The sequence below is a fragment of the Hirundo rustica genome, chromosome 27 (genome assembly GCF_015227805.2).
Source record: "Hirundo rustica isolate bHirRus1 chromosome 27, bHirRus1.pri.v3, whole genome shotgun sequence".
NCBI classification, from domain to species: domain Eukaryota; kingdom Metazoa; phylum Chordata; class Aves; order Passeriformes; family Hirundinidae; genus Hirundo; species Hirundo rustica.
Genome location: NC_053476.1, coordinates 5,117,924 through 5,138,967, shown reverse-complemented (window position 1 = coordinate 5,138,967; position 21,044 = coordinate 5,117,924). Strand labels below are relative to the sequence as shown.

Below are 21,044 nucleotides of genomic sequence, written 5' to 3'. Positions count from 1 at the left end.
GTGGATCTCTTTGGGGTTTTGTGGATGCAGAGGCCCCAAAACTTGGCTGGCTCTGGACTCTTCTCCTTCCCAGCATCTGGGAGTTATCGGCGATGATCCAGACGCGGCTCCGAAACGACAAATTCGACCGCTTAAACCCCGCAGGGTTCCCAAAAACCTCACCCCGTTTCAGAATCGTTCGCCTTGAAACCCAGGAGGTTCCCTCCTTCCAAAAACACTGGGAACGCTCTGACCTCCCTTTTAACAAACCCCCCAAAACCCCCCGGGGACGAAAAGCCCAACACCAACCTCCCTGAAACCCGAACTTCCCCCTTTTTTTCCCCCTCCCCGACCCCACAGCTCCCCCCCTCACAGGTGGGTGAGCTTGGGCGCCTCTTGGATTCTGCCCTGAGAAGCGGCGTGGTGCGACGAGAGCTCCGCGTAGGCGGCGTGGCCCTCGCACGGTCCGTGGGGCTGCCCGGGCGCCGCGCCGCCGTAGTCCTGGTGCTGCGGCAGGTGGTTGAGGCCGTAGAGGGACGGGCCCGGGGCGGGCAGAGAATCCACGAAGTTCCCCCCGCCGTACGCGGGGCTGCCCCGCATGCCGGGGGTCCCGTAGGCCGCGCCGTCGGCCTGCAGGACGTGCGGCTCGTACTCGCCGCCGCCGGCGTATTTCTGCTGGCCGGGGCAAGCCTTGAGGGGCGCTTGGTAGCCGGCGGCGGCGTAGGCGTTTTGGTGGGGTTTGCTGAAGGAAGGCGGCGACGGCGCCTCGTAGGCGCCGCTCAAGGGGTGCAGGGCGTTGAGGAAGCCCGCCGAGGCCTGCATGGGCTGCGGGGGGCTGCCCGCCGGGGAAGGCCCTCCGGAGGAAGAGCCCAGGCCTTTGGATTTCTGATCCTTTTTGTACTTCATCCTCCTGTTCTGGAACCAGATCTTGATCTGGCGCTCGCTGAGGTTCAGCAGGTTGGCCATCTCCACGCGCCGCGGCCGGCACAGGTAGCGGTTGAAGTGGAACTCCTTCTCCAGCTCCACCAGCTGAGCGCTGGTGTAGGCCGTGCGCGCCCTCTTGGAGGCCGAGGAGCCCGGGGGGCTTTTCTCGCCGCTGCTGCAGGTTTCTGCCGGGGCCCCCGGAATGAAATAAAAGAGAATTACTTAGGCGCAGAAATTGAATGCGTCGGTTCTTAATAAATCCTCGCCCCCCGCCCCCTCGCCCCTCCGCATTAGCCTGCACTCCATAATCGTGTCATTTATTAAGAGTTCTGTTCTCCAAAGCTGCCCCTGCTTTATGAAAATTTGATCATGTCATGTAGAAGAGGATTCCAGGGCCATTTATCGAGGAGTCGATTATTTCCAACGCATAATTTTCCGGAAAATAGCGTTTGGCAGAGGGCGGGGGGCGGCCGCCGCCGCGGGGGCCAATTAGTGCGGGGTTGGGAGGGGTGGGGTTGGCGCACAGGTGCCACCCCGATATTTGCCTCTGCGCCTCTCTTTTCCAGAGGTGAACGCCATAAGTTGCGCTAATGGGGCGTGGAGCGGAGTTTACATGGGCAGATGGGTCAGGATCATGGTGAGTCCAAACGGAATTTTGGGGTTTTTATCGGGTGGGATTTGTGGGGAAGTTGGATGTGCTGCCGCATCTGCTCTCTCTGAGAGGTGGGAAGGCACCAAACAGAATTTCAGCAGCGGATCGAGCAGCTGGGAGCGCATTCTCCACATATTTGCATTCGCCCCGGGCTGGGTACAACGCCCTGGCTGCATTTCCCATTTTTATTATGTTAAAATAAACCAGAAGCGAGTGCCCGGTGCTGGGATCCACTCTGGAGCCTCCCAGGACCTCCTCCTCATCCCTTCACCCCCAAACAAAACCGCTCTGCCCGGGGACTCCGCCACTCCCGAGACTTTGTGATGGGAGAGGTAAAGGGAAATATTCACACCTGGCAACGCCTTCTTCCTCTCCTTGGAATTCTGGGCAGGAAAACGGGAATTTGGGCTTTCCCTAAACCGATTCCTCCAACCCTCTGGACTCTTGGACCTCTCTTTGGAATTTTGGGTAGGAAAAGCAGAATTTGGGCCTTCCCTAAACCGACTCCTCCAACCCTTTGGATTCTTGGACCTCTTTCATAATTTTTTCTTTTTTTTTTTTTCCACTTTTTACCCTCGCCGTTTCGGAGAGGAGGGGGACGGAGCGCGCCGCCGAGGCCTGGCGAGCTACCTGCGCTGGGCGAGCCGTTCTTCTGCTTGGAATTCTGCCTCGACTCCTTCATCCAGGGGAAGATCTGCTTGGAGATGCCGGCGCCGGGATTGGCTTTTCCGGGGGCTCCCTTCCCTCCGCCGCCGGCCTGGCCGTTGCCGCCGCCCGCGGCGCCGTTGGCGCTGCTGCCGGCGTTGGGCGAGCCCGGCGGCTCCGGGGCCAAACCGGGCCGCATGCAGCTGCCGTTGAGCTCTTTATTTTTGCCGTGCTGGGCGGCGGCGCTGCCGAGGGACTGCAGGGAGCAGGCGGACCTCTGGAAGTCGTTCTCCAGGTGGGACGAGGCCTGGAAGGGCTGCTGGGCGCCCTCGTAGCCGAAGCCATTGGCGGCGGCGGCGCTGCCGTAGGAGTAACCCCCGAAGAGCGTGGAGCTGTCGTAGTACGAGGCCTTCTGCATCTTCCGCGAGGGTTTTCCGGGCTACCAGGGTCTTGACACCCCTCTGGCAGAACATTGGCACCCCGAGGCCACGTGACGGCCCCGCTCCAGCTGGCTGGTGGGAGCTGACCTGAAAGGTTAGGAGAAAACACACAATAATAGTGCCCGGCCCGGGAATCCATCTTGGGCCCTGAAAGGCCCCGTGACATGAATAGGGTGGGGGGAGCAGATGCTGCCGGCGCGTTTCGCCCTCCGGAGGCTCCTCAGATGGGGCCGGAGTTGGAGGAGGTTTTGGGGGCGGCTGCGCCTTTTTTTTGTTGTTGTTTCCCCCCTCCCCGGCTTCGTTTTGCTCTGTCGCTCTGTGCGTTTGTTTATTCCGTGTTTATCCCCAGGAGCGGGGAAAACCCCCGCTGAAACGCGTGTATGTCCCTGAGGGTGGGTGTTGTCCACACATTTACACACCCAGGCACAAATAAACCCCACATTTACACACCCAGGCACAAAATAAACCCCACATTGACACACCCAGGCCCAAATAAACCTCACATTTACACACCCAGGCCCAAAATAAACCTCACTTTTACACACCCAGGCCCAGACAAACCTCACATTTACACACCCAGGCACAAAATAAACCCCACATTGACACACCCAGGCCCAAATAAACCTCACATTTACACACCCAGGCCCAAATAAACCCCACATTTACACACCCAGGCCCAGATTTACACACCCAGGCCCAAATTTACAACCCAGGCCCAAATTTACCACCCAGGCCCAAATAAACCCCAAATGATCACGGATGTTAGAGCACAGAATGGAGAATCACTGGCCACAAACACAAGAACAACAGAAGTCTCACTATTTCTACTGAAACCAGCCCCTGACACGCGGAGGAGCCCCCAAAATCCTTCCACCGGCAGAAATTCAAAGTTTATCACCAGGCCTGTGCCGAGTTTTTTTGGTTTGGGGCTGCAAACAGCGAAAATCTGTGTTTTTTCTCCAGGTAACGCTGTCCTGGCACACTTGGCTCCTTTTTTTTTTTGTTTGGTTTTTTTTGTTGTTGTTTACACAGGAACTCTCAGCGCCTCTGGAATTCAAGGCAAAGATTTCCAGCAGATCGGAGCAGCAGCGGCAGGAATTCAAGAATTCAAGGATGTGCCTCCCCTGGCCTGCTCGGAGCCTCTCCCCCCCTCCCTGGTAGCACAGGTTGGATTTAGAAAATAAATCTCTTTTTTTTTCCCCTTTTTTCCCTGCACGGTTCCGCATTTCTCACCCCAAACCCAGAGCTGCCACTGGGAAGGTGCTGATGCCAAACCCGGCGGATTTTGATCCTTGTTGTTATTTTTTTTTTTCTCCCTCTCTCTACAAACACTTCACGAGACCATTTGCTCCTCACTTCTCACCCCTTGGATTTTCGTTCCTCCCTCCCTCAATCCAACCTCGAAAAATTCTAAAAAAAAAAAACCCAAAAAACCCACAAACCATCCCGAAGCTTAAAATCACAAAATAAAACCTTTCCTTTTTTTCTCCTCTCTCCCTCTCTGAGATATTTTTCTTATTTTTCTCCATCTCTTTCCTTTCTCCTTCACTTTTCTCCCAGCAGAAACTTTCTCCTCCTCAAAGACAGAGTGGAAATACCCTGGAAAAAGGGTGAAAAATACTGGGAAATCGTCAGCACCGGGATTTTTTCCAAAGCTCCTCTCTGCAGCCCGGACCTCGCAAGGAGCCACTTTGTTTGGGGATTGATATCCATTGTATATTTAATTGTATCTCTTGTATATTCCATTTTATCTGGGCCTCTTTCATCCTGGAGAACCAAACAAAACAAACCCCGCGGAGATAAAACCCAGCGCGATATTTTCAAGTGCCGGGGCTTTAACAGAAGCCGCAGCTCGATAATAAATAACATTTCCCCCCCCCTTTTTCCCGGCTGCTGTTTTTCTGTCACGTCACACGAAAGCTCCCTTCGCCTCACCCCAGCCCCAGAGCGCCCAGGACTGCTCGGCTGCTTTTTATTTAATTTTTTTTTTTAAACCCTGATTAAATCCTTCCCGCATTCCCAAATCCGCATCGGATCTTCCTCGGAGATGCGTTATTGTCTGCGCGGAGGGCGCGATCCTCGCGGGGAGTTTTTCTCCTCCGCCTCCCCGGCCATGATAAATTTGTCTTATTAAAAAGTAGCCTCCGCTTCCCCGAGCCGTGAATTAATTAATTAACGAACAGCAGCGCCTTTATTATGAATAGGTTTGCTGGAAATACCGGCGAGGGGGGGGCAGAGGTGGGAATTTCTCCGAGGCCTTCCTGTCTGGCAGGGATTTCTTTAAAATCAAAATAAAAAAATATTTAAAAAAAAAAAAAAAAAATACACCCAGCAAAACAAACCCAACCCGGAGCCTCGTGGGGCCGGGAGAAAGCAGCTAAAAATAACGGCGAGGATTTTTTTTTTTTTTTTTTTTTTGTCCTTGTTGTTTTAAACGTCCATAAAATAAATTTACAGCCCCCTTCGCCTCGCTCGTGGCTCGCACAGCTTCGCTTTGTACCTCATCTCTCAGCGCCTCACAAATGCCGCTCATTTATCTTCGCCCGGGACGGCCGCAATCCTAATTATTTACTCCAAGGAATTGCTTAGGAAAAGGGTAAAAAAAAAAAAAAAAAAAGAAAAATCCCGGGCAGAATAATAAATATTCGATGATCTCCTGTTCCAATTAAAGGCGGGCGGGAGCTGCTCCAGCCCGCTCCAAGTTTCACTTTTCCGGCGGCAGCGATTTCCCCACGAACTCTTTGCCCGCAACTTTGGAGGGAGAAGGTTTGGGGCTATTTCAATTTAAAACAAATGAAAATTGAGGATCGGGAGGGGTTGTGGAGGGGGGAAGGTGAGGCAGGGAGAGGTGAGGCAGGGAAGGGGAGGATGGGGATGCTCCGGGGGGGAAAAAAAAAAAAAAAATAGAAACCAGGCGGAAAGAGATAAAAGGAAGCCGAGGCAGAAGGATTCTGCTGGAAAGGCGTCCCCTCCATGTTGGAAAATCCGAAATTCCCGACCTGAGACGGTTCCCGGGGAAAAGCAGCGCCTCTCCCCTCCCCCGCCCCCTCGCCAGGTCCATCTCCCCGAGCCGCGCCAGCCGGGCTTAGCCCCGGCGTTTAATCCCGATCCTTGTTAATCCTAAATATTCCGTCCATGCCCTGCAACAATAGGTCGGGAGCTCGGGGCGAGCTCGAAGCCCGGCGCCGTGGATCCGCCTGGAAAAAGAACCGGCCGCTCCCCGAAATTCCCTTCCTCCTCCTCCTCCTCCTCCTCCTCCCCGCAACGCCAAACCAACAACTCCCCCCCGAAAAAAAAAAAAAAAAAAAAAAAATAAAACAAAGAACCAAAACGCGGGGACAGGAGGGGAAAAAAAAAATTAAAATTAAAATAAAAAGGGGGTGGGGGCGGCGGAATTAAAAAAAAAATAAGAAAAGGCGGTGGGTGAGGGCTGCAAAAGAGGCTCTGCGTGGAAGGAAGCTTAAAGCTTGTGAACTCTTCTTGAACCGAGATTGGAGTCATATGGTCATAAATCATTGGGACATATACTCCGCCATTCACAAAGTGATAGCCTATTTGAGTCCGGCTTACCTTAGTCTCTGACGAGCCAAGCACAGGCAGACATAATATATTTTCACATCCAGCATCCACGCAATCAATAAGCGAGGAGTGACCCCCCCTCCCTCCCTCTTCCCCTCCCGTTACTCCCCGCTTTTTTTTTTTTTTTTTTTTTTTTTTCCGTTTTTTTTTTTTTCTCCCTCTCTCTCTCCTTTCAAAACGTTACGGGGTGAAGAGTCAAAAAAAAAAAAATCAAAAAAATTATTGAATCCGGTGTAATGGCGGGTGGGAACGGATTGTTAAAAAATAAAAATTAAAATTAATAATAATAATTTTTAAAAAGCGAAACAGAGGGGGAGGGGGGGGGTTCAGCCAGCCGGTTACGGAGGCTCAAATTGTCTCGCTGGCTGGAAAGGAAGGGGAAAAAAAAATTAAAAAAAAAAAAAAAACCGGGATGCTTCCCAGCTTTCCCGAGACGTGCGGGAAAAGCCGAGGGGGGGGTTTTTGAATGGCCAAACGCTGGAGGTTTCACTCGGCCTCTGGTACGCGCTGCTCACTGATAACAATGGCCTCTGCTCGAGCACGGCACCGGGGAAGAAGGGAGAGGAGAAGGGAGGAAAAAAATAAAAAAAAAATAAATAAAAAAAAAAGGAGAGAGAGAGAGAAAGAAAGAGAAAAGCTGAACGCAACACAACAAAAACCCCCCCCCAGCACCGGGAAAAAAAAAATCCTTTTAGACCCAGCAGTGCCCGGCCGAAATAATGGGGATAAAGGCTGGATGGGAGGGGGCTCGGAGGGGCGGCAGGCAGCGGGGTGGGGACGGAGAGCAGGGGATGCTCCCGAAACCCGGATCCGCTCGGGATGGCCCGAGCCGCGTCACGAGTGGGAAACGCCGCGAATTGCGGCAGCGGGGCCTAGGCCGAGAGCCGCGCTCAGACGGAACAATTCGGCGTGGATCCGCGCAAAGGAACCCCGCCGGGGGCCCCCGTCCCCTCCGCAGCCCCCCGGGATTCTCCCCCCCCCGGTTTCTCTTCTCCTCGCAGCGCCCCAAAAAAACCCAAAACCTGGGTTTTTTGGAGGGGGGGGGGAGGTTGTGGTGCTACAACTCGGAGTAACTTCAGAGGAACTTTGAGCGTCCCCGAGCCTTGGCGGGGTTTGGGGGGGCTGAAGGGCTCCCCGGGGAGGCGTGGGGCAATAAAGATGATTATTATTGCTGTTATTAATAATCCGCCCTGGCCGGGCCGCTGTCGCCACGGGAGATTTACGATTTGCGCCTCTCCCGGCAGGGAAAAAAGAAAAAAAGAAAAAAAAGAAAAAGAAAAGAAAGAAAAAAAAAGAAAAAAGAAAAAAAAGAAAAAACAAAATGGAAAAACCAAAATTGGCCAAGGAGCGGTTTTGGGGTGGGGGAAAAAAAAAAAAAAAAAGCCCGTGACGAGGAGGGGCTGGCGAGTGGGAGGAAGGCAGGGCGAGGAATTTGGGTGTCTGCACTTTTCTTTTTCTCCTTTTTGGAAGCGCAACTTTTGTTCCCCATCCCAATTATCGGCCCTGCTTTAATTGTGGGCGCTCCCTCCTCGGCCTGAAGTGCTGACGAGGGGGGAATTTGGCGCAGAAAAAGGGCGAAAGGCACAGCAGAAAAGCTCTTTGGAGCTGCCTGGGGTGGCGAGACCCGCCGAGGGGTTCCAAAGCCTTTAAAAATATATACTATTATTATTTATTTATTATTATTTTCTGTGTGCTGCGCCTTCAGGCTGGTAAATCTGGAGAGCTTTTTTTTTTTTTTTTAAAAAAATAATAACAGTAAAAAGAAGGATGCCCAAGGAAAGTTTTGGACTTTTGAGGACTCGCCCAGCCGAGGTTTTCCAGGCGATGGATAAAGTTTTATCCCAGGATTTCCAGCTTTTGCTCTGCCCGCAGCCTTCGGCCCCAGGCGGGGCCAGGGAGCACCACCATCGCCGTTTTATTACGAGCTGGGTTTTTTTTCTCTCTCTCTCCACCTCCCCACCCCTCTCATCTGACTTTTTATGAGCTGCTCCCACATAAATCTCCTGCTCCGAGACAGCTCCTGCTCGGGAACCCCGGCGCTGAACTCCCGGGGAGAAGGGAGAGAGGAAAATCGATCCCGGGCTGCTCAAAACCTTCCCAGCGGCTGAGCTCCTCGGCGCCTTCGCGGAGCTGCGCCGCTCATCTGGAGCTCTCGGACACTCAGAAGCGCCTGGGATGCTGCGGGTGACTCCTCTGAAGTGCCACAACTCCTGTTTGAGCCCCAAGCAGCCGGGCTCCAACCCCGTCCGGGCGGCTCGCGGTTATCCCGGGCATCGCCGCTCCCGCTCCGCTCGCAGCTTATTTCTCTCCGGGCCGCGGCTCCTCGCGAAATCAGCAGCAAATGTTGCGATGGGAGCGGTTTTCCCCTTCAAAGGGAGCGCAGGAAATCTCTCCCATCCCAAACCGCGAGTTGCTCCATAAATCACCGGGAGCGAGGGGGGGAAACCAGCAGGGCCTGGCTCATTGCGGGGAGGGAATTCCATGGGAATAACAATAGTAATAATGATGACAAATAATGAAATGAACCCGGGTGCGAGCCGGGGAAGGGCTCCGGCCGAGGAGGGACAGACGGACACGACAGACGGAGCTGAGGCGCAGCTCACTCACCGCTTCCCCGAGCGCTGCTCCAGCCAAGCCGAGGCCGCGGCCGAGTTTGGGACAGGAGAAGAACTGAGGAGAGGGGGAAATATAAAAAAAAAATAAACACAAAACAGCGTGAAAGTTGTGCCGGAGCCGTGTGGACGAGGGGGCTCAGCACCAGCCAGAGGAAGGGTTTGGTGGGAACGGGGAAAAGGGAACAGAAAAAGCCCCTCGGGGGTCTCCCCCCACCCCAGGAAGGGCCAGGGATGGCCTCACACAAATTTGGGATTTATTCCTGAGGATTTGGTGCCACCCCATCGCTTTTCCCCGGGGTTTCCTTCCACTCTCCCTCCCTGGGCACTCCCCCGCCCCCGGGAATCTCTTCCCGATTTTTGGGGTTCCCTTTCGGGCTGCTGGGGAGCTCTGAAGGCGATTCCCTAAATTTGGGCACGGCGAGGGATTTGGGCTCGGTCCTGGTGGTCATTGCAAGCGTTAAACGCTGCTGCGAGATTAATTACCTGCAGTTAATTACTTTGGGGCTAACAACAATAAAACAGGAGGAGAAGCACGAGGTTCTCCTGGAAGGGCAGAAAAGCCTCGAGGATTGGGAAAATGATGGGGGTTTTTAATTTTTTTTTTATAATGTGCGAGGACGGGGATGTTTTATGGGGCACAGGGACACGACCCGGGCAGCAGCGATTCCGTCCCAAAATTAAGGTGTCCCAGCCTCAAAAAAGAGAAAAAACAACCCCCCAAAAAAACCCAAACAAACAAAACAAACCCCAAAACATTTCGAAAGCCAGCCGAGATTTATCACCGCAACTTTGGCACGGAGCTGCTCCCGGCGCGGGGAGGAGAGAGGGGAGGGGGGAAGGTAAAAAAAAAAAAAATTAAAAATAAATAAATTAAAAAGAGAAGGAGCCGCTATCTCATTTAAAAATATTTTCGTTCTGGGAAACATTCGGTGGCTTTAATAATCCCGTTTCCGTTCTGAATGTTGATGTTATTAATCTCAAATAAAAATGTTCCCCTCGCACCCTCGCCCCGCCTGTGACAACATCCCCGGGTCCATAAATCACCCGCGGATGCTCCGTGACCTTCTCCAGCCGCCGGCCTCTGCCTGCAGCTCCTTTTTTTATTATTTTATTGGGATTATTATTATTATTACTGCTACACGAGCCTCTAATGCGCGGCCCGGGCCATTTTCCACTTACATCACCTCGGCTGGGGCTGCTCGGGTCCCTCGGAGGTTTTGTAAAGTGGGAAAATTTTAAAAAAAATCATCAAAATAAAAGGGAGAAATGAATCTTTCTGCTCTGTGAGCTCGGCGCTCGCTGACTCTTCCCAAGTTGAGCGGGGAAGGAGAAAAAGTGGGGGAAAAAAAATAGGGAAAATCGCGTTTATTTGGGGCTGGGGATGGAGGGAAAAAGAGGGACAAACAAACATGAAGAAGGTGGAATAAATAAATAGCGGCCCCAGCCAGGGGTGGTTGCGGCTCTTTGGTTTTTTTCTGCTGTTTTCTTTGTTTTTCTTGGGTTTTAATTTATTCCCTGGCAGCAGAGGGACGGAGCGAGGCTCTTTGTTTGGATTTGGGGTTTTTGTTGTTGTTTTTTGTTCGTTTTTCTCTATTAATTTTTCTCTCGGGGGCGGGGCTCGGCCTCGCTCCTCCCGCGGCCCCGGGGGTGGGAGCTCGCTCCGGCCCCGACCTGGGAATTTTTCGGCAAAAAAAAAGAGGAATTTTGAGTTTTTCCGTGCCGAGAACAGCGAGGACGAGGCAGGGAGAGCTCGGAGGAGGATGAGGAGGAGGAGGAAGGGAGAGCTCGGGGGCTCCGGGACCCGAGCAGAAGCCGGGCGGGATAAGAAATCCAAAGGAAGCGGAGCGAGCGCCGGGATCGCCTTGACGGATTGGAATTTTTTCCTGCCCCTGACCTTTGCTTGGAGCAGCGAGAACTCCCCGGGTTAATGATCAGCCGGGGAGAGCGCCTGGGAATTGTCTCCAAAATAAAACAGAAATAAAAATAAAGTCCCCCCCCCAAAAACCTAAATAAATCCTCAAAATAAATCCAAAGCTCGGGCAAAACTTCCCAATGCGGAACCCAAAATCCTCTCCGGGATCCGGCCAGGGCTGAGGGGGGGATTTTGGGGGTCTCGGGGGCAGATCGGGGATCGGCTGTTCCGGGAGAAGGGGATGGGAATTCCCGTCCCATTCCCGACCCTCCTCTCCCCCCGAACCGGGATCACCGCTGGAATTACGCGCGCACGTGACCCGGACACGTCAAGATTTTTTTGTGGTTTTTTTTGGTTTTTTTTCCCCCCTCTTTTTTCTCCCCATTTTATCGAGATTTGGTAAAGGAGCTGCTCCTCCTGCTCATCCCAGGAATTCCCCCAGCAGAATTCCCAAAACTTCCCGGGAAGCCGAACCCACAGCTCCATCCCGGCCTTCTTCCTTCCCGGGGTTGGGTCTTTTTCCTTTTATTTTATATATCATTATTATTATTACTATTAACCTTTTGAAACAAGCACAAACGAGGACAGCAACTGCTGCTCCCAAAGCCCAGACGGCGGAAATCCAGGGGAAGATAATTATAATGATAATAAAATAAAATAAATTAAAATAAAATAAAATAAAATAATAAAGGAGGAAGAATCCCGGGAGGGGGAAAAGCGGTGCCGGGGAAATTCTTTGGGATGGTTTCACACCGAGGATTTCTCCACCTGAGCGCTGCATCCTCCCCGCGCGGGACGTCCCAAAAACACACACACACACAAAAACACCCCCTCCAGCTTTTTTGGGGTTAAAATCCTGTTTGGGGGAGTTAAAGTCCTTTTTGGGGGGTTAAAATCCCGATTTTCCCCTTTCCCGGGCATCCTCATCACCACATCAAAGCCCTCGCGGCCATCCCGAGCTCCGGGTTAATTTTTAATCGGGGACAATCCGGGAGCAGAGGACACGGAGGGGCTTCAATCCCATCCCTGGATTTCCCAGGGTTTGTCCAAAAGATTCCATCCCTACCCCAAAAAAAGGACTTTAACCCCCCAAAAAAGGACTTTAACCCCCCAAAAAAGGACTTTAACACCCCCCTCCCCAGAAACCCTGGAGTAACCCACCGACGGGAATAATCCAAATAAACTCATTTTTCGGTGCTCGACCCGCCCCCTAAAAAAAAGTTTTATCAAGGCACTGAGCTCCCTCCTCCTCACCGGGATCGGATTCCCCACGCTGGGAATAAAAATCGGATTTTTTTTTTTGGGAGAATGGAAGAAACTCCAGCTTGGAAGGGTGGGAAAATAAATCAAACAAATCCACATCCCCGCCCTCCCCTTAAAATCCTCCTGTCCCAAAAGAGGAGGAGCGGGAGCAGCAGCGCCACAAAATCCATCCGGTTAAAGATCAGAAAGTGCCCATTAATATCAATTTACTTCAGCGCAAACTTTGGTTCTTCATGAAGTTGGTGATTTATGGTAAAATCAATTAAATTACGGCCACTTAGGGCCTGCGGTTTCGGCTCGGATCTCATTCGCCGACTGATGGAGCGCTCGGTTAAAGATAATGAAAAAATAATAATAAAAAAAAAATAAATAAAGGATAAAAAATTCAGGTTTGGCTGGAGGGGAATGAAGATGGTTCCCAAGCTGGAGGAATGGGATGAGAAGCGGTTTTCAGGAAATAAAATAATAATAATAATAATAATAATAATAATAATAATAATAATAATAAAGGGGAGAAAAGCCGAAAGCTCCTGCCAGTTCAGCTTTTGGCCTCGGGAAAAATCCGACACCGAGCCCAAAAATTCCCGGTTCCCCGAAGGACGAGGACATTTTGGAGCTGGCGGCTCGTCCTGAGTGATCGCCTCGCTCCGGAGGCAGAGCGGAGCAGGGAGCGCGGATACATTTAAATCCAGAACAAAGCTTTGCCCCTTCAATTCCATTTCTCGGAGTTTTTTGGGTTTTTCCCCCACCGTCCGCACCAAGGATTTTCCCGCCTCGCCTTTAAATCTCGCATCGGGCCTTCCTGGGGGAGGAGGGAGAGCGGATTTATTCCGGGCTTTTTTCTCCCTGAGACAGAAATTTCCAGCACAGATCCGCAGAACATAAAACACCCGAGATTCCCACGCCCCCCTCTCAGCCCCCGCCGCGTTTTGGGGCAAATCGAGGCATTTCCAGCGCCCCTCCCTCCCCAGCGCTCCAAACCCAGATCTTCCAAAGCCGGATCTGATTTCCAGGCCGGGACTCCCCAGAAGCCGAATTTTGAGGAGCTTTCCCGATTCCTCCTCCGAGAAGCAGCTCCAGCGTCCAGATGTTCCTGAGGCACATCTGGAGCTGGGGAGGGAAAACGCGCTGGGGTCGGGCGCTGGGCTTGGGAAACTTCTCCCTTTTTTCTTTTTTTCTCTTCTTTTTCCCTTTCTTTTTGTAATTAGGGTTTGCTCCGAGTAAACAAAAAACTTGGTGGGGCCATAAATCACCGGCCCCGAGCGTTCCGCGCCTCAACAGCCGCTTTTCCAACTTTTGATTGGGTTTGTTTTTCTGTTTTTTTTTTTTTTTCCCCCAAACCTCACAGAAGGTGAGAAATCTTTAACAAATGCATCCCGGGAAAATAAAAAAAAAAACCAAAACTTTGGCGAGGGGGGAGGAAAAGAGTTTGGGAAGAAGCCGGTGCCGCTTCTGGATAATTTTTGCTCCTCTTTCAGCTTTCCCCGAGGCGTCAGTCTTAATTTGGGGCCGCTCCGGGCTCCTGGAGAAGCCTTGTCAAAGCTTTCGGAGCAATTAATTACGAGCTGCTGGCTCGCTTATTTATTTATTTTTTTTTTTAATCCTTTTTTTTTTTTAACTTCTTACCTGCGAAGACTCCAGGACTCCCAAGGAGGAGGAGGAAAGGCGGGCTCGGGGCCGTGAGGATTCGTCACTGGAGCAGGAAAATTAAGGAGAAGAAACCACTTTATTTCAGCCCCGCTGGATCTCGCCCACAGCTCGGTCGGGATTTTTTTTTTTTTTTTTTCCCCTCTCAAAGATGCTTTGAATTTTTTTTTTTTTAATTATTATTATTATTATTTTTCTACTCGTCCATTTCAAACAGGATGGACTCGAGTTGGAGAGGAAAAAAACCCCAGAAATTTATTTAAAAACAAAAAAAAAGGCGCTCAAAGGATGAGGAGGGTGAGGAGGATGAGGAGGATGAGGAGGGTGAGGAGGATGAGGAGGGTGAGGAAGGTGAGGATGAGGAGAATGAGGAGGATGAGGAGGATGAGGAGGGTGAGGAGGATGAGGAGGGTGAGGAGGGTGAGGAGGATGAGGAGGATGAAGATCCCTTCGAGGAGAGCGAGTCCCCAGGGATGAGCTGTGGGCGAGCGCTCGTTCCCCTCTTGGGGGGGAAAAAAAAAAAAAGTAATAATAATAAAAACCCAAATAAAGCTCCCCCAAATCCTCCCCCCTCCCGACCGCCGGGATCTGCTGGAAAAGCTGTTTCTCTTTACGAGGAGTTAAGGCGCGGCGAGCGGCTCGGAGCAGTGAGTGACAAGGGGCGCTGGGGAGAAGGGAACCAAAGGGATTCCGCTCCCCCGAGCCAGGAGGAATCGGCCAGCCCTCAGTGTCAGGGCGGGAAATTGATTCCATATGTCCCGGGAAAAGGGGAAAAAAACCCCGAGGAGAGCGAGGAAGACGGGAAGAAGGAGAGGGAGCGAGAAGGGGAGGGAGGGGAACCGAAGTTATTCCAAACGCGCCGGGGTTTTTTCGCTTCTTTCACTCCCCCCGCCCTCCGCAGTGGATCCCATTAAATCTCGCCCTTTTCCCGGGATTCTGGGGACTTCCGGAGCTCGAGGGATGGGGACAGCCGCGATCCAGACCGCGGGATTCATTTTTAGCCTGGAGCTGACCCCGGCGCTGGGAGAGGGAATTCGGGTCTGGGTGATGCCGGCGCGGATCCTGCTCCCCAAAACCCGGGGATCGGGGATGGAAAAACCTCCCCATCCTAAAAAAAACCCACCCCAAGCCCATCCCGGGAGCCGGAGCGGGGCTGGGGGGTGGCCGCTGGCCGTGCCCCCGTCCCAGCCGATTCCCATTCCCGGCTCTTCCAGCGGGGACAATTCCACCCGGAGCTCTGGGGCTGCTCCCCGAGCTGCGGCCGCGCTGAACCCGCCCCGAGCTGAATTCCCGGTCCGGAGGAGACGCGAGAGCAAAGGAGCGGGGATCTCTCCTTTTTAACCCCTCCCCTCATATCTACGCTAAAAAACAAAAGAAGGGGGGGAAAAAAAAAGTAAAAAAAAAAAAAAAAAAGTCAAATCGCCACCATCGCCTCTGATTTATTGCCTCCCTTTTCATCTCGGGATGGCTGCGCGCAGGGAAGTGTTGAAACGTCCTTGTTGCCTTTTATTTCTTTCGTGTCACCCCCTCCTTTCCCTCCTCCCCGCACGGAGGGGAAAAAAAAAAAAAAGAAAAAGAAAAAGAAAAAACATCAAAGAAATCCCTCCCCGCTCCCAAACTTTTCCCTCTTTGGCCGCGGAGCCGCCGAACTCTTCCCTTTTGTCTCGGCCGCCCTCGACTCGTGCTCGCCAAGGGTTTAAAAAATGAAGATTGGGCGGCCCCGGGCCCTCCCCGGCGGGTGATGGGCGCGGGTGATGCTGAGGGGCCCCAAAACACCATAAAACACCTCAAAAAGAGGGGATCAGCTCCTGCCCCGCTCCTAAACCCGAATTTCCCTCCTTATCCTCGTGGGCTTTGCTCCTCTCCCCGCTCCTAAACCTCAAATTTCCGCGTTATCATTTTTTATTATTATTATTTTTGCTCCTCTCCCCGCCAGGCTTTGATGTGAATAAATTCGCAGTAAATCCCGAATTAGGGCGCTGCTGGCTCGAGTTTACGGCGGTGATCGCTTCCTCCCCGGGCAGGGACCGGGCCGGGAGGGGAGAAGGGGAGGGAGATTCCTTTCGGGGCCGCGCCGTGATGGACCGGGACCTTCGGAGGAGATGACAGGCGAGGAGAAAGGGCTGATTGCCCAGAAATCAATGAAATTCCGCTCGCTCGAGCCACTCGAAATAGCCAATTATCCTCCTGCCCCCACCCCCGGGCCCCCCCCCCCGAGCGTTCTGCCGTGTGTGGCTGCTGAGGGGAAAAAAAAAACCTCATTTTTTGTGAGTTAATAAAGAATCGGGGCTCTAGAAGCGGTGAGGGAGGTGGGGATGGGGAAGGACCCGAGCTGCCGGGCCGGGCTTCCCTCCGGCTCCGACCCAAACCGAGTCCTGGCGGCACCAGGGAGGAAAATCTGGGATTCTGGAGCCGACGGGAGGGCAGAGCCCTGAGGGCCTGGGACACGAGCGGGCGCTCCCAAAAAAACAAACAAATGAATCTTCTGGGGAGGGTCTGTGCCAGCCCAGCCCTTCCCGGCCCCGGGCACGTCCCGAGGGACCAGGAGCGGGGGGCTCTGCCTTGAACGGGGCCGGGGCTGGGGTCCCCTCCTGGTCCTGGGGCTGGGGTCCCCTCCTGGTCCTGGGGCTGGGGTCCCCTCCCGGTTCTGGGGCTGGGGCCTCATCCAATCTCTGGGTCTGGGGCCCCATCCCAGCTCTGGGGCTGGGGTCTCCTCCCGGTTCTGAATCTGAGGTCCTACCCCAGCTCTGGATCTGGGGTTCCATCCCGGTTCTGGGTCTGGGGTCCCCTCCCGGTTGTGGGGCTGGGGTCCCCTCCCAGCTCTGGGTCTGGGGTCCCCTCCCGGTTGTGGGGCTGGGGTCCCCTCCCAGCTCTGGGTCCTGCCGTGCTCTGGGCTCTCTCCAAGGCTCCAGACCTTTTCCCGGAGTTTTGGGGTCCCCCCCCCTGCCCTGGGTGTCCTGGTGGAAGCGCGCAGCTCCTGCTCCGCCTCTGGGGGTCCGAACCGGGGGCTGAGAGCTGCCCTGGGGCCGTTTTGGGGTCCGCAGCCCCCCGCCGTGCCCCCAGAGCGGGGGCTCGGCCCTCGGCAGCCGATTATCGAGGGGCTGCACTGCGCAAAGGCGAGGGGACCGGGGGCAAGTAAAGCCCCGAGATGGATTTAGAGTGCGGGGGGCTCCGGGCTGGGTCCCCTCCAAGAGCCGAATTCTCACTCTCGGAGTCCCAAACCGAGAGGAAAAAACCCTATTTTTTAAAATACAACAAAATAAAATCATAAAATAAAGTACTAGCGAATAAAATAAAGAAAGGGGGAAGTGGGGAGGGGGATTCTGCATCCACTGGAAGTCGACAACTCAAATTAAAGACGAGGCTCTGACAGAGAGCGACGCCGCGTTTCTGGCTCAGTCACCGTCCCTGGATCTCCCTGAATATTTAATGGCAGTCGCTGAGCTCCCGTAATTCCGCTGCACAAAGGTTTACTCTGGCAGGCAGAGTTAAAAGTTAAATATCCCCGGCCGCCGAGAGGGGGGAGGGAGGGAGAGCCGCGAATTCTCACCCGAGAATCCGGTGCGAACATTTAATCTTTGCTCCCGTTGTCAGTTTTATTGACTCCTCGCATGTCGGAGCTTGTAAAATATATTAAAAAAAAAAAAAAAAAAAAAAAAGAACCGCGGGCTCTCACTTCCTCCTCTCCCTTTCAACGCCGCCTTTCGGGACCTTTCGGGGCCGGGAGGGGAGGCGAGGGCAGCGCTGCCCCCCGCGCTGAGGATGCGCGGAGGATCCGCGCAGGTTGCGCTGCCCCTTCTCGGCGCATCCCTCTCGTCCCTCAGCGGCTCGGCAGAGATCCCCCCGGCGGCCCCGGCGATGTTTCGCAGAAAGGAGCCGCTGCCCGCCAGGTTTTGCGGGGTTTAAGCCCATTTCCCCCCCGTTTCTCCCGGCAGCTCCGTTTTCTCCCCGGGTTTTTAAGCCCAGGCCGGGCTCCTGAAGAGAAGCGCGACCCTCGGGGCGCTTTTTCCCAACTTTCTCCCCGCACATTCCCGACCTCTCCGCGCCCCGGCCTTAGCGGGAGCCTAAAAAAACCCGCGGGGAAAAGAAAGAAACCCGGGCAAGGCTGGGGGCAGGCCCGGGAGGGGTCGGCTTTCGGGGACCCTTCGGGGTCACTCGGCAGCGCCCCGGGTCCCCTTTGTTCCCCGCAGCCGGGCTGAGGCTGAGCCCCCGCGCAGCCCCCTCCTGCGCTTCCGTAATCCACTTTATTTTCATTTTGAGGTGCGGATTCTGGGGTGAGGACGGGAGCGCAGGGGCCGGGGGGAGCGGGCACGGGGCGAGCTGCGGGCGATAAAGGGACGCCGCAATTCCCATTCCGAAGGTCGCGCTCTTTCCCGAGGTTCGCACGCCGGCGAGGCGCTCCCGCTCGCCCCAAATTTATACAAATCTCTCCTTAATTGGTAATCACGGATGCCGTAATTTAAGACCCCCAGCTACAGAGCTTTCATATTAGCGGCTGATCTATTGCCGCGAATGGCCCGGAATGATCAGCTCCAGGGAGCGGGGTTCGGGGAGCGATCCTCGCCCTGAAATATCATCGCTCGCACATCGTTTTCGCTCGGGAAATGATTTATCTCGGGCACGGCCATAAACAACGCGGCTCTCTCCCCCGAACACGCGCACAATGGCAGCCGCGCCGCCGCTGACATGTTTATTGTAATAAATCAAGGGAAGGGGGGAAGAAGGGAGGGGAAAAAAAAAAATAAAAAAGGAAAAATAAAAAAATTTAAAAAAAAAAAAAAAAAGGGAAAGAGAAAGGTTGCGAGGAGGGAGAGGGAATATTCCCAAAAATATCAATGAAATGCCTCGATGGGTATAAACACACAGAGCCCCGCGTGAAGAGGAATGGGAGGAAATGAAGACGGCGATTTGTCACATTTTACGACAATAACATTAATAACAAACAATAAATTTACATGGACACACAGACACGCTAGGAAATCGGGAAGCCCCTGCTACTTACAATAATCCAGCCCTCGGCGTGGCTTCGCGCTTCCTGAGAATTGTTTTATTGCCGACTCCTCTCTCCTCCTCTCTCTCCCCCCTTTCTCTCTCTCTCTCCCTCTCGCTCTTTTCTCTCCCCACTTTTTTTTTTTCCTATTTTTTTTTCCCCTCTCTCTCCCTCTCTTTCCCTTCCCTCCCGGCTCCCTGGTTTTTTTTTATTTAATTTTTTTTTTCTTTTTTTATCATTTTCTTTCTTTTTGGTTTTTTTTTTTTTTTTAAAGGACAGTTGAATTTCACGTCAGACACAAGGAGACCATGCCCGCGATTTTCCTGACGAATACATATCTATTCTGCAACCTCTGCATTAATTATTTAATGAATCACGTGACGGGGAAGGGGGAAGGGGGTCTCTCCGTCTCAGGCTCAAAGGACCACTGTGACCTTCCACCGGAACAGGATTTTTCCCTTAAAGAACTTTCCAGCCCAGCCCGGCTTCGCTCGCTGGCCACGGAGCGCTCTCCCCGCGGGCGAGGGGCGCCCAATTCTCTGTCAAACAGCGCGATTTCGGGTTTATTTCCCCAGCCCCGGGAGCGCTCAGACCCTCCCCGAAGCCTTTCCTGGAAGTTGGCTTTGTTGGAGCTTTGGCTCAGCCAAAGCACATCCCGATTTTCCCCGATTTTAGGTGTTTTTATTTGGTTTGGTGTTTGATTTGGGGTTTGTTTTTTGTTTTTTTTTTTTAATTCCCTCTGCCCGCGCTGAGATTTTTGATCACAAATCTCGCCCTGAATGGCACAACTGTTCCAGAGCCCAGAGCAGCCGAGAATATTTATATTCCTGTTTTTAAAAGCTCCCCTCTTCCCCCGGCTCGCAGGCCTTCTCCGCAAGCCGCTGTTATTGTTCGGCCAGACTTTATTGCGTTAGAGAGGGAGGGAGCGGGGGGAAAAAAAGAGAAAAAAAAATCAAATTTGGAGTCCGAGGAGAGCTGCCAAGTACAAGATCTCGGGGAAAAAAACAAAATGGAAAGAGGGAGAGAGAGAGAGAGCAACAAAGGGAAGCGCTGGGAAAGGCCGCGGAGCAGGAGCCGGGCGCGCTGCCCGCGCCCACGGGGGGAAGGGATCCCCCCAAAATTGGCACCGAGCACAGCCCGAAAACCTGGAAAGCCTCGGAGGGTGGCGGGGACACGGCAGCCCCGAATTCCCAAATCCCTCCCGGGATAAAGCCTGGAGGGAGCTCGAATTAAACAAAACAACAACAACAAAACAGAATTAAAAGCTAAAAAAAGCGGATTTTTGACTGGCTGGAAGCCGAACCCGGGGGGAAACGCCCGGGTTTCAAAAGCCCTCGATTATTTCTGGATCGGTTTTATGGAGTGCGAGGGGCTGGCGGGGATAAGAATTCCGATTGAAAGGGGTTCCAGTGGCCGGGGGTCTCCACGAGGGAGGAAACTCCTCGGGGGGCCGGGGGAGGGAGTTTTGGGAGATCTCCTGGTCAATTCAGAAGCCGCAACTTTCACTTCATAACAACTTTTTTTTTTTTCCCCTCCCATAAAACGCGTGTGAATGGGTAAATACATTTTAAAAGAGAAGAGGGGGGGGAAAAAAGAAAAGAACAACATCAAAAAACCCCGGCAGATCCATCGCAGGCAGCAAACGGCGCAGAGAACCCCCCACCCTTCACCTCCGCCGGCGATTTTTGGGTTTGTTTCATGCAAAAGAAGCCTCGGTTTAGGTTTGGCTGCTTTTTTCTCGTGGTTTTGTTTTGCTTTAAAGGCCCAGCCCCGGTTCAAAGGGTCGGAAACGCGGCCATAAACATGGGCCGGGCCCTCGGAGGAGCCGCGATCAAAGGCGTCCCCTTTGTGCGGATGAAATGAGCGTTTATGGAGGCGAGGCCAGCGCTGATTTACGGACCCGAGCGCGCCGCGCTTATTGCGCCTCATAAATCTGTCAGCGGCGCCCCGAGAGCCCGGGCCGCTCCCGAAAGGGACCGGGAGCCGGGAGCCGGGAGCCGGGAGCCGGGAGCCGGGAGCCGGGAGCCGGGAGCCGGGAGCCGGGAGCCGGGAGCCGGGCCGGGACACGGCCACCCCGCCCAGGGACCACCGGCCCCGGGCCGCCTGGGCCAGCCGGAGCCCCCGGATCCACAGAGACATCTGTCCGTCTGTCCATCTGTCCATTGAGCCGTGTATCCATAGAGCCATCTAGTCATAGAGCCTTATATCCATATATCTATATATCCACAGAGACATCTGTCCGTCTGTCCATAAAGCCATGTATCCATAGATCCACCTATCCATGGAGCCATCTATCCATGGAGACGTGTATCCATAGAACCATCTATCCATCTATCTGTATATCCACAGAGACATCTGTCCATCTGTCCATACATCCCTGTATCCATAGAGACATGTA

At 53.5% G+C, this 21,044-nt stretch overlaps 1 protein-coding gene across 5 annotated transcripts in view; it reads right to left on the bottom strand.

Moving 5' to 3' along the window:
• Positions 1 to 348: 348 nt before the first annotated feature.
• HOXB3 (homeobox B3) overlaps positions 349 to 21,044 on the bottom strand; it is a 60,390-nt gene continuing 39,694 nt past the window's right edge. The window contains exons 1-5 of one of the 5 annotated variants that reach the window (XM_040087210.1): positions 18,659 to 18,737; positions 13,636 to 13,702; positions 8,827 to 8,889; positions 2,186 to 2,727; positions 349 to 1,088 (exon numbers count right to left, since the gene is read on the bottom strand). In XM_040087210.1, coding sequence (XP_039943144.1) covers positions 349 to 1,088; positions 2,186 to 2,618 — 1,173 coding nt within the window. In that variant the 5' untranslated portion in view covers positions 2,619 to 2,727; positions 8,827 to 8,889; positions 13,636 to 13,702; positions 18,659 to 18,737. Of the gene's footprint in view, positions 1,089 to 2,185; positions 2,728 to 5,140; positions 5,541 to 8,826; positions 8,890 to 13,635; positions 13,703 to 14,779; positions 14,923 to 18,658; positions 18,738 to 21,044 lie in introns of those variants that run through there. The other 4 variants (XM_040087209.2, XM_040087208.1, XM_040087212.1 and 1 more) reach the window with 4 other exon arrangements.